We start from the raw sequence: 15,581 nt of genomic DNA on the forward strand, positions 1-15,581 counted from the left end.
ACCCAATCTCCGATATAGCACTAATAGCTAAACCACTTGGACTATAAAACACAACAAATCATAAAGCCCGGGCAAAAAAAGGACGGCACACACGCGCACGCACATTTGAAAAAAAAAAAAAAGGAGGAAAAAAAAAAAGGAGGAGAAAAAAAAAAGGAGGAAAAAAAAAAAAGGAGGAAAAAAAAAAAAAAGGAAAGGAGGAAAAAAAAAAAAAAGGAGGAATCTCTCTCTCTCTCTCTCTCCTTTCCGATGAGTTCTTATTTTGTCAACTCGACCTTCCCGGTGAGCCTGGCGGCGGGGCAGGAGCCCTTCCTGGGACAGCTGCCGCTGTACCCCTCGGGCTACGCGGATCCTTTGCGGCACTACCCCGGCACGTTCGGCGCCGCGGGCGCGCAGGACAAGGGCTACTCCTCCTCTCCTTACTACCAGCAGAGCAGCGCGGCGTTCGGCGGCCGCGGCTCCGCCTGCGACTACGGGCCCGGCGGCTTTTTCAGGGACAAGGACCCTGCGTGCGCCCCTGCCGGGCCGGACGAGGTGCCCTCCTTCGGCGCCGAGGCGCGCAAGGCGGACTGCGCGCACAGCAAAAGCGCCTTCGGAGAGAGCGAGGAGCAAAAGTGTTCCGCGCCCGTTTACCCCTGGATGCAGCGGATGAACTCTTGCAATAGTGAGTTTACTCTTGGACGGAAAATAAAATGCCGTCAATCTTCTCCTCCCCCTCCTCCCCCTTTTTTCTTATTTGTTACCGCCAGGGAGAGAGAGAGAGAGCGAGAGAGGGGAGCCAGGAGGAAGGTTCAGCTTGTAGAGCCCAAACTTCCCGCGGGGGAACTCGGCCTCCAAACACGCTCCAAAACTTCCCAACTCCCCTCTCGACCCCAAAACTGAATCTCTGAATTTCCGACACCCCCCCCGCCTTGTTATATATTTTTTGTTGTTGTTGTTTTTCCCCCTTTTTTTTCCCTTTTTTTTGCCACATTCCTGTTGGCGTGTCACTCAGCTACAGCGATTTGTCTCTGTCGCTGCCCCACACGCACGGGGAGAAATCTTTTCTAAATCGGATCTGGATGGCTTTACACGCACAGCCCCCCCCCAGCTCCCTCTCCCTCCTCCTCCTCTCTCTCTCAGAATTAAATGCTAGAAAAAGTGTTTAAATATTTGAAGGCAGACGGCTGCATTTTTAATGCCGCTCGCACCTAATGAAAAGTCAGCCTGGGGAGGATTTTCCTGATTTTCTCCCTCCCAAACCGGTGATCTCCGACTTCTTTAAGTGCTGTTTCCTCCATCAGAACTACAATAATAATTTTTTTAAAAATCAGACGAGTGTGTGGGGGAGGGAGAGAAGCACAACAGGAGCCTCCCCGCTGCCCCAGCCCGTGTTTAGATGCATTTGTTGCCTTTTAAGTTCCGAGTTGATGTCCATTAGCGCGGGGACGCGGAGTGCGCGTCCTCTTTAATGCGGGCTCCGGGCAGATCGATTCACTTCATTATGGCTTAAATGCCCCCATCTATTACGGCTCTGCCGGCAGCCTGGGCTCGGGGAGGGGGGCCCAGAGCACCTTGCCATCCCTCATCCCGGAATAAGACGGATCTGGCCTTGTCTGCCTGCCCTAAGCTCGGTTTTAACCTCCCCCCAGCCCTGCCCTGCCCTGCCTGGCCGGGTCGCTTCTCCCGGAGCTGCGCAGGGCTCTGGGAAGGCGCGGCCCAAAAACCAAACTGGCCGTTCCCCCTTCCCCCTTCCCCTATTTCCCTCTATTTCCCTCCATTTCCCCTCATTTCCCCCTCATTTCCCCTTTCCCCCCCCTCATTTCCCCCTCATTTCCCCTCATTTCCCCCTCATTTCTCCTTTCCCCCCCTCATTTCCCCTCATTTCCCCCTCATTTCCCCTTTTTCCCCCCTCATTTCCCCTCATTTCCCCCTCACTTCCCCTTATTTCCCCCTCATTTCTCCTTTCCCCCCCTCATTTCCCCTCATTTCCCCCTCATTTCCCCCTTTCCCCCCTCACTTACCCCTCATTTCCCCAATTCCCCTTTATTTTCTTCTATTTCCCCCAATTTCCCCTGATTTCCCCCAATTCCCCCCAATTTCCCCCTATTTCCCCCAGTTTCCCCCCAATTTCCCCCCAATTTCCCCCAATTTTTGCCAATTTCCCCCAATTTTTGCCAATTTCCTCCAATTTCCCCATTTTCCCCCCAATTTCCCCCAATTTCCCCCAATTTCCCCCAATTTCCCCCCATTTTCCCCCATTTCCCCCCCATTCCCCTCTATTTCCTTCTCTTCCCCCTTTCCCTCTATTTTTTCCCGTTTCTCCCTACTTCCCCTGATTTTCCCCTCATTCCCCCCATTTCCCCCTCTTTTCTTCTCTTTTCCTCTATTTCCCCTTATTTCTCTCTATTTTCTTCCATCTCCCCATATTTTGTTTCATTTCCCCCATTTCCTTCTATTTTTTCATATTTTCCCCCATTTCCCCCATTTTCTTCTATTTCCTCCTATTTCCCCCTCTTTTCTTATTTTTTTAATATTTTCCCCCTATTTTCCCCCTATTTTCTTCTATTTTTTCATATTTCCCCCTATTTTCTTCTATTTTTTCATATTTCCCCCTATTTTCTTCTATTTTTTAATATTTCCCCCATTTCTCCCCCATTTCCCCATCCCCCCATTCCCTCTATTTTTTCCCTATTTTATTCCATTTTTTAAATTCTTTCCCCCATTTCCCCCATCCCCTCGATTCCCCCTATTTTTTCCTATTTTCTTCTATTTTATTTAATATTTTCCCCTATTTCCCCCTATTTTTCCCTATTTTATTCCATTTTTTATTATTCCCCCTATTTCCCACTATCCCCCCTATTCCCCCTATTTTATTCCATTTTTAAAAATATTTTCCCCTATTTCCCCCCATTCTCCCTATTTTTCCCCTATTTTATTCCATTTTTTAATATTTCCCCTATTCCCCCCTATTTTCCCTATTTTCTTCTATTTTTTAAAATATTTTCCCCTATTTCCCCTTATTTTTCCCTATTTTATTCCATTTTAAATATTCCCCCCTATCCTCCCCATTCCCCCTATTTTCTTCTATATTTTTTAATATTTCTCCCCATCCCCCCTATTCCCCCTATTTTATTCCAGTTTTTTATTATTTCCCCCATTTCCCCCTATCCCCCCCATTTTTCTGTATTTTATTCCATTTTTTTAAATATTTCCCCTATTTCCCCCCTATATTTTCCCCATTTCATTCCATTTTTAATATTTCCCCCATCCCCCCACCCCCCCTATTTTATTCCATTTTTTAAATATTTCCCCCCTATATTTCCCCCATTTCATTCCATTATTTAATATTTCCCCCACCCCCCTAATTTATTCCATTTTTTAATATTTCCCCCCTATTTTTTCCCCATTTCATTCCATGTTTTAATATTTCCCCCATCTTTTCCCCATTTTATTCCATTTTTTAATATTCCCCCCATTCCCCGTATCCCCCCCTATTTTATTCCATTTTTTAATATTTCCCCCCTATTTTTCCCCCATTTCATTCCATTTTTTAATATTTCCCCCCACCCCCCTATTTTATTCCATTTTTTAATATTTCCCCCCTATATTTCCCCCATTTCATTCCATTATTTAATATTTCCCCCACCCCCCTAATTTATTCCATTTTTTAATATTTCCCCCCTATTTTTTCCCCATTTCATTCCATTTTTTAATATTTCCCCCATCTTTTCCCTATTTTATTCCATTTTTTAATATTCCCCCCATTCCCCCTATCCCCCCTATTTCATTCCATTTTTTTAATATTTCCCCCATTCCCCCATCCCCCCTATTTTATTCCATTTTTTTAATATTCCCCCATTCCCCCTATCCCCCCTATTTTATTCCATTTTTTAATATTTCCCCCTATATTTTCCCCATTTTATTCCATTTTTTAAATATTTCCCCCCTATTTTTCCCCCATTTCATTCCATTTTTTAATATTTCCCCCACCCCCCCTATTTTATTCAATTTTTTAATATTTCCCCCCTATATTTTTTCCCTATTTTATTCCATTTTTTAAATATTTCCCCCCTATTTTTCCCCCATTTCATTCCATTTTTTAATATTTCCCCCCACCCCCTATTTTATTCCATTTTTTAATATTTCCCCCCTATATTTTCCCCATTTCATTCCATTTTTAATATTTCCCCCCTATATTTTCCCTATTTCATTCCATTTTTTAAAATTTGCCCCCTATCCCCCCTATTTTTCCCTATTTCATTCCATTTTTTAATATTTCCCCCATTCCCCCATCCCCCCTATTTCATTCCATTTTTTTAACATTTCCCCCCTATATTTTCCCCCATTTCATTCCATTTTTTAATATTTCCCCCACCCCCCTATTTTATTCCATTTTTTAATATTTCCCCCCTATATTTTCCCCATTTTATTCCATTTTTTAAATATTTCCCCCCTATATTTTCCCCATTTCATTCCATTTTTCAATATTTCCCCCACCCCCCTAATTTATTCCATTTTTTAATATTCCCCCCTACATTTCCCCCACCTCACCCCACTGAACCCCCCCTACCCCACCTATCCCCCCTCTATTCCTCACCCATTTCTCACCTTTTCGCACATTTATTCCCCCTTATCCCTACCCAAACCATCCATTTCTATCCACCCTACACTTTTAACCGATTTCCCCCTTTTTTCCCCCTCTCCCGCCAGGTTCATCCTTCGGTCCCTCGGGTCGCCGGGGCCGCCAGACCTACACCCGGTATCAAACTCTGGAGCTGGAGAAGGAATTCCACTTCAACCGCTACCTGACCCGGCGGCGCCGCATCGAGATCGCGCACTCGCTGTGCCTGAGCGAGCGCCAGATCAAGATCTGGTTCCAGAACCGCCGCATGAAGTGGAAAAAGGAGAACAAACTGCTCAGCTCCTCGCAGCTCGGCGCCGAGGACGAGGAGGAGAAAGCGGCCGAGTGATTCCACGGCAAAGGGGGAAAAAAAAAAAAAAAATTTAAAGAATTATGGTCTGAAAAAATGTGGGGGGAAAGGAGGTGAAATTGTTGAAAAGGAGAGGGGAAAATTTGTGTGGGAGGGAATTCCCGCTCACAGCGCCATCAAGTTTGGGCCACCAACACTCTAGACTCGGATTAACACTCTAGACTTGGATTCTGTTCAGAAATACCCCTAAAAACAACAAAAAAATTTAAAATAATTATCCCCTTAAAAAAAAGTGGGGAAAAAAGCGGTGAAATTGTTGAAAAGGAGAGGGGAAATTTTGTGTGGGAGGGAATTCCCGCTCACAGCATCATCAGGTTTGGGCCACCAACACTCTGGACTCGGATTCTGTTCAGAAATACCCCCAAAAACAGCCAAAAAAAAAAAAAAAAAGAATTAATAGAATTATCCCTTAAAAAAGTTGGGGGAAAAAAGGTGAAATTATTGAAAAGGAGAGGGGAAATTTCGTGTGTGAGATGGTGGTTGGGAGGGAATTCCCGCTCACATCATCACCAAGTTTGGGCCACCAACACTCTAGACTCTGATTTTGTCCAGAAAAACCCCCCAAAAACAACAACAACAACAACAACAACAAAAATTTAAAAGAATTATCCCTTTAAAAAGTGGGGGAAAAGCGGTGAAATTATGGAAAAGGCCAGGAAAAATTTTGTGTGGGAGGGAATTCCCGCTCACAGCATCATCAAGTTTGGGTCACCAACACTCTAGACTCGGATTTTGTTCAGAAATACCCCCAAAAACAACCACAAAAGAAAAAAAAATTTAAAAGAATTATCCCTTAAAAAGTGGGGAAGAAAAGAGGTGAAATTATGGAAAAGGCAAGGAAAAATTTCGTGTGTGAGATGGTGGTTGGGAGGGAATTCCCGCTCACACCATCATCAAGTTTGGGCCACCAACACCCTGGATTCTGATTTTGTTCAGAAATACCCCTAAAAACAACCACAAAAGAGAAAAAAATTGAAAGAAATATCCCTTAAAAAGTGGGGAAGAAAAGAGGTGAAATTATGGAAAAGGAGAAGGAAAATTTTGTGTGGGAGGGAATTCCCGCTCACAGCGTCACCAAGTTTGGGCCACCAACACTCTAGACTCGGATTTTGTTCAGAAATAACCCCCAAAAACAGCCCAAAAAGAAAAAAAAAAAAAAAGAATTAATAGAATTATCCCTTTAAAAAGTGGGGGAAAAAGGTGAAATTGTTGAAAAGGAGAGGGGAAATTTCCTGTGGGAGGGAATTCCCGCTCACAGCATCATCAAGTTTGGGCCACCAACACCCTGGATTCTGATTTTGTTCAGAAATAACCCCCAAAAACAACAAAAAAATATTTTAAATAATTATCCCCTAAAAAAGTTGCAAAAAAGCGCTGAAATTATGGAAAAGGCCAGGAAAAATTTTGTGTGGGAGGGAATTCCCGCTCACAGCGTCACCAAGTTTGGGCCACCAACACTCTGGACTCGGATTTTGTTCAGAAATACCCCCAAAAACAGCAAAAAAATTTTTAAAAACAATTAATCAGGTTTCTAGTGGCGTTTTGAATTCCCTTTTCCTCCCGCTCCGCCTCCCCCCACACACGAAATCATAATTATAATAATTCAAAAGTGAAGAGATGGAGAGAAAGGAGGGAAAAAGAGGAAAAAAAAGGAAAAAAAATTTTAAAAAAAAGGACTCCTAGCCGTGTTTCTTCCCTTGGTGTCACTGTTAGTAACCTGCTAACTCTTGTATTTAATGGAAGTGCTGCAATATTTGTCATTTTCTGTCATTTGGGGTGTTCCTTGTCCTAATTTTGTACAAATGTTTCATGCACGGTTGACATAAGTTGGTTTTCTTTTTTTTTTACTTTCTTCTTTTTTTTTTAATATTTTTTTATTTTTTACTCCTTCGCTAAATTAATCAAACCCCGAGGTTCTCTGTCATTAGTTTTGGGGTGTTTGTTTTGATTCGGGGTGGGGTTTATTTTAAATTTTTTTTTTCTTTTTTATTATTTTAAAAAAGGGGAGGGAAAAAAAAATCTACTGATGGAACGAGTACTACCTACAAGGCTGCAACAAAAAAAATTTTTAAAAATTTAAAAAAAAAAAAAAAAGAAGAACAGCGACAGAAAGTTCTATTTTATTAAGTTTTTGTACGTGTTGTGTTTGGAGTTTGTCTTAGGTATGACCGTGGAATTCTCTAATAAAAGCCAAGTCTCCGATCTCACCCGCGCAGCCCTGCCCTGTGGTTCTTGGCGCTCTTTTGGGGAGAATTCCCCTTTTTCCAGAGCGGTGAAAATGAGATTTTTCACCTCCCCCCGGGTGCCGACATCCCCCGGCCCGCCAGCATCGCAGCTGGGCATTCCAGCGCAGAGAAAAATCTGATTTTCCCCCTTTTTTTCGGCTGGAATCTGCGCTGGGAGCCCTTTCAGCAGGAGCGTCTCCTGGCTGGCATTTCTCTCTCTTTTTCTCTCTTTTTCTCTCTTTTTTCCTTTTTTTTTTTTGTTGTTGTACGAAGAGTTATGAGGGAACGCCGTCCCATCTCTGTGATAAATCGAGGGAAGGGGCAAAAACGCGCTCGGATTTATCCTCCAAAGGCGCCCAACATTTACCCAGCATCTTTCAAACATCTGCTCCCTCCCTCCCTCGCTCCGCGCCCCCAAATCAAAGAGAAATGTGGCCCAAAAAAAAAAAAAAAATTTAAAAATTCCACGTTTTCAAGGAATTTACCTCGGGAAAAAAAATTCCCAGGGCCAGGAATGAGCGCGCGTTTAAATTGTGGAGGGAAAAAATGAGAAAATTCTGAATTTAGCTCCTTGGAAAAGGCAGAATTTGGTTTTTTCCGGCTCGGCTGGGGGAAGGTTTTGTGCTCCTCAGCCAGGAATTTTTCTTGCGAAACCTCCAACTTTTCCCCGGCTTTGGGGGGGTGGAGTGGAACGAGAGGAGAGGGATTTTGGGGGGATTTCGGGCTGGAAAGGCAAAGAAGGCGAGCAGGGAAAGCGGCTCGTGGCCACCAGGAAGCCCCGGGTGGGAGCGCGTCCCCCCCACCCCGGCCACGAGCCGCTTTTAATGTCAGCCACTTTTAAAATCAATTCATGCAGAAGCCTCGCAGCTGTAGGACATTTGCTGTTATTGCCACGCTTTTCATTGCCCGTAATTATTATAATTATATGTCACTTTCAATATGGCGCGGCGTTGCCAACGAGTCGCAGGCGAGCACGCGAAAATTCCGAAAGTGCCTCGGAAGGACGGAGGGGAGGAAAAAAAAAATAATTCAAAAACATTCAAAAAAAAAGAAAAAAAAATTAAAAAATAAAGAAGGAGAGAGACAGAGGAAAGAGGAGAAGGAGAGGAAAAAGAGGAAAGTCGTGCCGAAAGAACCCAGCTCTTTCCCAGCGTTCTCCCCAATTTCCGAGCGCTTCTGCTCCCCGGTGTTCCCCGCAGGTCAAGGAGCGGGAGGCTCCAAGAGGACGTGGAAATGCTCAGGAGCGGGAACATCCTGGAAATCAGCCTTGCCAACCTTTCCACCGGCCGCATTTCGCCGCTTTTCCCTTTCTCCCACCCGTTTTTTCCCCCCAGTTGTTTTTTTTTTTCCCCCCTGCAGAAGTGAGCTCCTGCCTGAAGCAACCTCGACTTTTCCACGCAGAAACCTCCCCGAAATTACCCGCAAGCTCCTCGTCACCCCTGTTCCAGCTCCGCACCTCCCCAGAGGCCTCGCAGCCACCCAAAGCCTCATCCCAAACTTCTCCAGCGCTTTTCCAACGCCGAGACTTCTCCAGCAAGACCCCGAGCCCGGGGGGCGCCCGGCCCTGCCGGACTCACCGCGCCCTCTCCTCATCCCCACTTTATTTCTTTTTTTTTTGGCCTTTTTCTATATTTTTTTTAAAAAAAGCAAAATGGAGCGGATCCGTGCGGGTGAAGGAAATTTTTGATTTTTTTTTTTTTAAAAATGTTTTGGGGGAGAGGAGGAGGAGGAGGAGGAGGAGGAGGAGGAGGAGGAGGAGGAGGAGGAGGAGGAGGGGGCGTCCCCGAGGGTGCGGTGGCGCGGCGCGGCCGGCAGGTGGCGCGCTCCGCCCAGGCGGGGGGCGATGGCGGCGGCGGATTTGGGGCGACTTCGGGCCTGGAGCGGCTCGGCGCTCGTCATTATTTGTAACCATAGAGCATGAATTACCTCTTGAGGTCATCAGCGAGAATTTACGACTGGTCAACAAAAGCACGTGACGCCCGAACGCACCCCCCACCCTCCCCCCATATTTGGCCGCATACATAGCAAAAACGAAGTACAGTGCATCGCTATAATTCATTAATACATCATAAATCGTCAAGCACGGGGGTTATAACGACCACGAGCCACAAATCAAGCCCTCCAAAATAACCCAAATGAGCTCTTACTTTGTAAACTCGTTCTCAGGGCGCTACCCAAATGGCCCCGACTATCAGTTACTAAATTATGGGACCGGCAGTTCCATGAACGGTTCTTACAGAGATTCAAGCACCATGCATTCCAGCTCTTATGGCTACAACTACAATGGGATGGACCTTAGCATCAACCGCTCGGCCTCCTCCAGTCACTTTGGGGCTGTGGGCGAGAGCTCCCGCGGTTTCCCTTCTCCAGCTCAGGAGAGCAGGTTTAGACAGGCGTCCAGCTGCTCCTTATCTTCTCCCGACTCCCTGCCCTGCTCCAACAGCGAGAGCCACGGAGGCAAACCCGCCCCGTCCCCCTCCGAGCCGGCTCCTGCTGCCAGCAGCACCAACACAAATTTCACAGAACTAGACGAGACCAGCGCGTCCTCGGGAGCCGACGAGGGCACTCCAATAAGCAGCAGCATCCCCCGAGCGCAGGCAGAGCCCATCGCGACCTCCACGGCAGCGACAGAAGGGCAGGCACCTCAGATATTCCCTTGGATGAGGAAACTTCACATTAGCCATGGTACAGCTCCTTCTTTTTCCCTCCTTGCGCTTGTTTATTTTTTGCCGCACACCCCCCACCCCTCTCCTTCCACCTCGCTCTTTTTCTCCGCTGTTTCTTTCTCTTTTTTCCCCTCTTTTTTCCCTCCCCCCCCCACCACCCCAGCCCCTCTCCCTTTTTTCTTTTTTTCTCCGCTCTCTCCTTCCCTTTATTCCTCGGAGGCGCTTTGATCAGAATCGCAGCTATTTATTGCTTTTGTATTTCTGCCTCCAAAGCCGCCCCTGGCGCCCGCCGAGGGGGGGTCCGCGGGTCTCTCTGCGTTTCTGGGGGGGCGATTTCATTTTCCTTTGGCCCCCCTGGCCGCCAAAGCGGCGCTTTCCCGAAGCTCTCGGCACCGCGCGGGTGGGGGCAGACGGCGATTTAAAATCCGAGGCCGGGGGGTTGTTCCTCGGGGAGGGGTGCAGAGGGAGGAATTGACCTTTAGAGCGGCCCTCGAGGCTCGGGTGGAGCTCGCAGCCGATTTTCTGCGCTCGTCCCCGGCGATCTGCCCTTGACAAACCCCCCAAGACCCCCGGGAGGGAGGAGGCGCCCCCCGGCTCCGCTCTGAGCTCAGCTCCCGGCTTGGTGCCGCAGAAAGGAGCGGCCCCAAACCCGCCCGGAGCTCGGGGGAGCAAACCAAGGGCAGAGCCCCCCAGAGCTGTGAAATTCCCCACAGCGAGCCGGGAATTGGGGGCTGGAGGGGCCGAGGGTGGGTGGGAGAAAAAGCAGAGAGAGGAGGAGGAGAGGGGGGGTGCCGCTATCTGGGGGCAATTGGCAGCTTTCCGTTATTTAAAAAAAAATATTAAAAAAATAGGCTTCAAATGAGAAAAAAAATAGGTGAAAAGTGGAGGAAATGGGAGCAGAAAGAGCAAACCCCAACCCCGCTGTTGTCCGTGTTACCCAGACATGACTGGACCGGACGGGAAGAGGGCGAGGACAGCGTACACTCGCTACCAGACGCTGGAGTTGGAGAAGGAATTCCACTTCAATAGATATCTCACCCGCAGGAGGAGGATAGAGATCGCTCACGCGCTCTGCCTCTCCGAGCGCCAGATCAAAATCTGGTTCCAGAACCGGCGCATGAAGTGGAAGAAGGATAACAAACTGAAAAGCATGAGCCTGGCCTCGGCCGGCAGCGCCTTCCAGCCCTGAGCCCCGCCAGGGGGAATAAAAAAAAGGAAGAGGAAGGAGGAGAAGAGGAGGAGGAGGGCGAGGAAAAAAAAATTAAATTCAAAAAAAAGCCACCCAAAACCGCAGCGGAACCCCCGAGTGAAAAATGGAATAAAGAAGGAGCGGCAGAGGCGAGGTTTGGGAGGACTCTGTGCCAGGCGCCTTCGGGGCCGGTTCCTCCCAAAAGCGGCTCCTGGGGTCCCCTCAGGACTGAGCTGGGGGCTCGCAAGTTTGGGGGTTTTTTTTTTGGTTGTTTGTTTAAAAACAAAGCAAAAAAATTAAATTTTATTTCCAGACGCTCCTCCTGCTCTCGTTGTTCTTCTAACTGTGTGTGTCCGTGCTCTCTTGGTGCTTTCTGGAAAGCTGGCATGTGTTCTGTGAGCCCTTTGAATGTGATAACTTATTTATGAATCCAGAACAGAAACGCTTCTTGCTGCATTTGTTGGGATTTTCTCCTTTTTTTTCTTTTTTTTTAAATTTTTTCCCCCCTTTCCCCTTTTTTCCCCGCTCTTGGGTGAGTTTTTCTCTGCCTCAGCGAAAATTGGGGGTTCCTGCACTACGCTGGCAGAAAAAAAAAAGTGTTTAAAAACCCAACAAAAATGGAAAAAAATAGAAAAAAAAAAAAAAAAAAGAAGCAGCTCTTGTATCTTTCTGTCTTAAAGTTGTCCAGTCTGTGTTTTAGTCCAAACTCCAGGCCAGGATTTCTAATCCCGGCGTGCTCTTAGACGTGGGTGAACTTCACTATTAAAAATTGATAATAATACCGATCATTAATAACTCAAAAAAAAAAATCTTAAAAAAAAAAAGGTAAAAAAAGGAACAAAAAAAGGGAAAAAAAAAAAAAAAAAAAAAATTGTACAAAAGCGGAGAGCGAGGCTGGGGCGCTCTGATGTTTGTAAATATTAGAAATATTTCTGCCGTGAGTAATAGGCGGGTGGTAGCGGGCAGAGGGAGTGCGGTGTTCTGTGTACAAACGGCGTCTGTCGTGTCTCGCAGCCGGCTAGTTCTTGGCCAAGCAGCTTTTAGTATTTGTTTGTAGCTTTTCTCGAACTCAAATAAACGTTTTCCCCCTCTCCCCGAGCCTCCCGGTCGCCTTCTTACCAAGCAAACCCTCCGAAATTCGCAGCCTGCCAAACCCGCCAGGTGCCCGGCGGCTCCTCAGCCTCTGCTGGGCGGCAGAAACGCCCCCAAAAAAACCTTCCAAATCCGCCCAAACCCACCCAAATCTGCACCAAACCCCCCCAGGGCCGGCACCGCGCGGGGTTCCAACTCCACCGTCACCCCCAAATTCGGATTTTCCTCCCCAAATCGCTTTTCCCCCCCTCCCCCGACGATTCCCGAGCGTTTCGGGGGTGCTAAACCCTGCCCAAAATTCACTTTGCAATCAGCAGAGGCGCGTCCCCGAGGGTGCCAGAGCCGAGGTTGGCTCAGACCGGGATTATAAATCAGAACCTCCGGCTAAAGCCGAGCTCAGCGCGGCTGCTCCTGGCGGGTTTTACCTTTTTTTTTTTTAGTCCCTGGCTTCAGGTGGGAACCGCGGCTGCTGCCGAGCTGCCCCAGGGCCCGCCGGGCTGGAGAAAAGCTCGGTCTAAAGTCTAAAGCCGAGCCTAGCGCGACGCCCGTGCCGCCTCCGCCGCCCCGCTCGGGCTCGCGGCGAGGAAAGTTGAGCTCGGAACTTACCCAACTTAATCTCTGCCACTGTTTGGGTACTTCTTAAGTGATTTTGAGAGGGATGTGAAGTGGACTGTCAGATCCCAAACCGTTTGCTCGCCTTCCCCTCGGTTTTTTTTTTTTTTCTCTAATTTTTCTTTTTTTTTTTACCAATAGCAAACTCTTCCAACCCCCCCAAAAAAAAAAATTTAAAAAAAAAGTGGGGAATGACATTTCGATGTCAAATGGATCGAGGAGGGGGGGAAGGTTTTATCTGGAAGTTAGATCGTAAAAATCGCCCGGAGCTGGGGCAGATCCCCCTCACTGGCTCCCCAAAGTCACGTGAGGCCCATAAAGTTGGTTTTATGGTTTTGGGGAGTTGACAATGTACAATCTATTTCACATTCTCCAGAATGTTAAGTGACACTTTAACTGCTGCCTGCTCGGGGGCAGCGCTGGGTGAGCGCTTTTCCAGATGAGAGATAAACCCCAGTCAGGGCAGAGGGCCCGCGGACTGCAGCGCTGCCAGTAAGTCCTCCAAAATTCTCGGTTTTTAACAAAACAAACCCAAAAAAACCAAAAAAAAACCCCAAAAAAAAATCCTTCCCCCCCAAAAAAAATTCTGTTGGAGAGCGTTGGTTGGACTGGTGCAGCTCTGCGAGTTTTAGTCTCGGGTTTAAGGAGGGGTTTCAGTCCCAGCGAGCAGGCCGGACTGGGATCTGGGGTGGAAGAGGTGAAAAATGGGGGGAAATGGGTGGGAATCGGTGAAAAATGGGGAGAAATGGGTGGGAATCGGTGAAAAATGGGGGGAAATGGGTGGGAATCGGTGAAAAATGGGGGGAAATGGGTGGGAATCGGTGAAAAGTGGGGAGAAATGGGGGAAAATGGGGGGAAATGGATGAAAATGGGGGAAAATGGGTGAAAATAAGGGAAAAAGGAGGAAAAATGGGTGAAAATGGGTGTAAAATGGGTGTAAAATGGGGGAAATGGGTGGGAATCGGTGAAAAATGGGGGGAAATGGGGGAAAAATGGGAGGAAATGGGGGAAAATGGATGAAAATGGGGAAAATGGGTGAAAAATGGGTGAAAATGGGGGGAAATGAGGGAAATTGGTGAAAAATGGGGGAAATGAGTGGAAACGGCTGAAAATGGGGGAAATGGGTGAAAAAGGTGAAAAATGGGTGGAAAATGGGGGAAAAATGGGGAAAAAAGGGGAAAATGGGTGAAACATGGGTGAAAAATGGGTGAAAATGGGGAAAGTGTGTGAAAAAGGTGAAAAATTGGTGAAAAAGGTGAAAGATGGGTGATAAATGAGTGAAAATGGGTGAAAAAGGGGAAATTGGTGAAAAATGGGAGAAATGGGTGGAAACGGCTGAAAATGGGGGGGAAATGGGTGAAAATGGATGAAAATGGGGAAAATGGGTGAAAAATGGGTGAAAATGGGGGAAATGAGGGAAATTGGTGAAAAATGGGGGGAAATGAGTGGAAACGGCTGAAAATTGGGGGGAAATGGGTGAAAAAGGTGAAAAATGGGTGGAAAATGGGTGAAAATGGGTGAAAATGGGGGGAAATGGGTGGAAAGGGGGTGAAAATGGGTGAAAAATGGGTGAAATGGATGAAAAATAGGTGAAAATGGGGGGAAATAGGTGGAAAGGCGTGAAAATGGGTGAAAAATGGGTGAAAATAGGTAAAAATGGTGATAAATGGGTGAAAATGGGTGAAAAATGGGTGAAAATAGGTAAAAATGGTGATAAATGGGTGAAAATGGGTGAAAATGGGTGAAAAATGGGTGAAAATGGGGGAAATGGGGGAAAATTGGTGAAAAGGGGTGAAAATGGGTGAAGAATGGGTGAAAATGAGTGAAAAATGGCTGAAAATGGGTAAAAAATGGGTGAAAATGGGTGAAAATGGATGAAAATGGGGGAAATGGGTGAAAATAGGTGAAAAATGAGTGAAAGATGGGTGAAAATGGGTAAAAAATGGGTGGAAATAGGTGAAAATGGCGATAAATGGGTGAAAATGGCTGAAAAATGGGTGAAAAAAGGTGAAAAAGGGTGAAAAGGGGTGAAAATGGGTGAAAAATGGGTGAAAATGGGTGCAAATCCCCCCTGCCAGCCGTGGCAGGGGGCGCGAGGCCAAGTTTGGGAGAGGAGGTGCCTGGGGGGGGGTCGGTGCCGCCGGAGCCTTTTTTGCATTTCAACGCCCTGAGCTCTCACCTTCCCCCGCCGCCCTTTTCACCTGCTCGGCCGGAAAAATCCGCTTTTCCCTCCTCTTCCTCCTCACCTCCCCTTGGCTGCTTGGGATTTCTTTATTTATTTGGGGTTTTTTTGACGTTTTGCTGATTTTTTTTTTAGATTTTTTTTTGCCTCAGGCTTTTTTTTTTTTCCCTATTTTTTTTTTCTTTATTTTTTCTTTCCCCTCTCGGGTTTCCTCTCCCCCACCTGACCGAGCTCAGACACTGAAGAGGATCGAGTGTCCTCACATTTCCTCCCTCCCTGCCATCTGGAGAGCCTGAATGACCACGCTTGTGTCTCCCGCCCGCCTTGAAGTGCTACAGAAAAATAATCACAGGAGCTGCTGCTCCCCCGAGCCACCTTTGCCCTCTCCCATCCCCGCCAGAGAGAAAATTCTGGAAAATCCACAGGGCAAGGGCTGAGCAGGGCAGGTGGGCCGGCAGAAATTGGGCAGGTAGAGCGAAAAAAAAGGAAAAAAAACCAAAATTTCCCCCAAAAAAACCCCAAGCATGAGGATGCTGCTGTGGGGTTTTTTTGGGGAAGTTCAGATGTGGAATCTTCACACCTGAAGCGGCTCCTCCCTCGGTAAAAAATCCAATTACATTGAAATATGAACTCGGAAAATCA

The 15,581-nt window shown here is 47.1% G+C and overlaps 2 protein-coding genes across 2 annotated transcripts; both read left to right on the plus strand.

The window, feature by feature from the left end:
• Positions 1-213: 213 nt before the first annotated feature.
• HOXB6 (homeobox B6) lies at positions 214-5,196 on the plus strand. Its single transcript, XM_059869510.1, has 2 exons — positions 214-664; positions 4,693-5,196. The coding sequence occupies exons 1-2, from the start codon at positions 250-252 to the stop codon at positions 4,950-4,952; spliced, it is 675 nt and encodes a 224-aa protein (XP_059725493.1). The 5' UTR covers positions 214-249; the 3' UTR covers positions 4,953-5,196.
• A 3,807-nt stretch (positions 5,197-9,003) lies between these two features.
• Positions 9,004-12,146, plus strand: HOXB5 (homeobox B5). The gene is made up of 2 exons (XM_059869504.1): positions 9,004-9,883; positions 10,806-12,146. Exons 1-2 carry the CDS (start codon positions 9,334-9,336, stop codon positions 11,051-11,053), a joined length of 798 nt encoding a protein of 265 aa, XP_059725487.1. The 5' UTR covers positions 9,004-9,333; the 3' UTR covers positions 11,054-12,146.
• The last annotated feature ends 3,435 nt before the right edge of the window (positions 12,147-15,581 follow it).

Source organism: Haemorhous mexicanus, chromosome 28 (assembly GCF_027477595.1).
Source record: "Haemorhous mexicanus isolate bHaeMex1 chromosome 28, bHaeMex1.pri, whole genome shotgun sequence".
Classification (NCBI taxonomy): Eukaryota; Metazoa; Chordata; class Aves; order Passeriformes; family Fringillidae; genus Haemorhous; species Haemorhous mexicanus.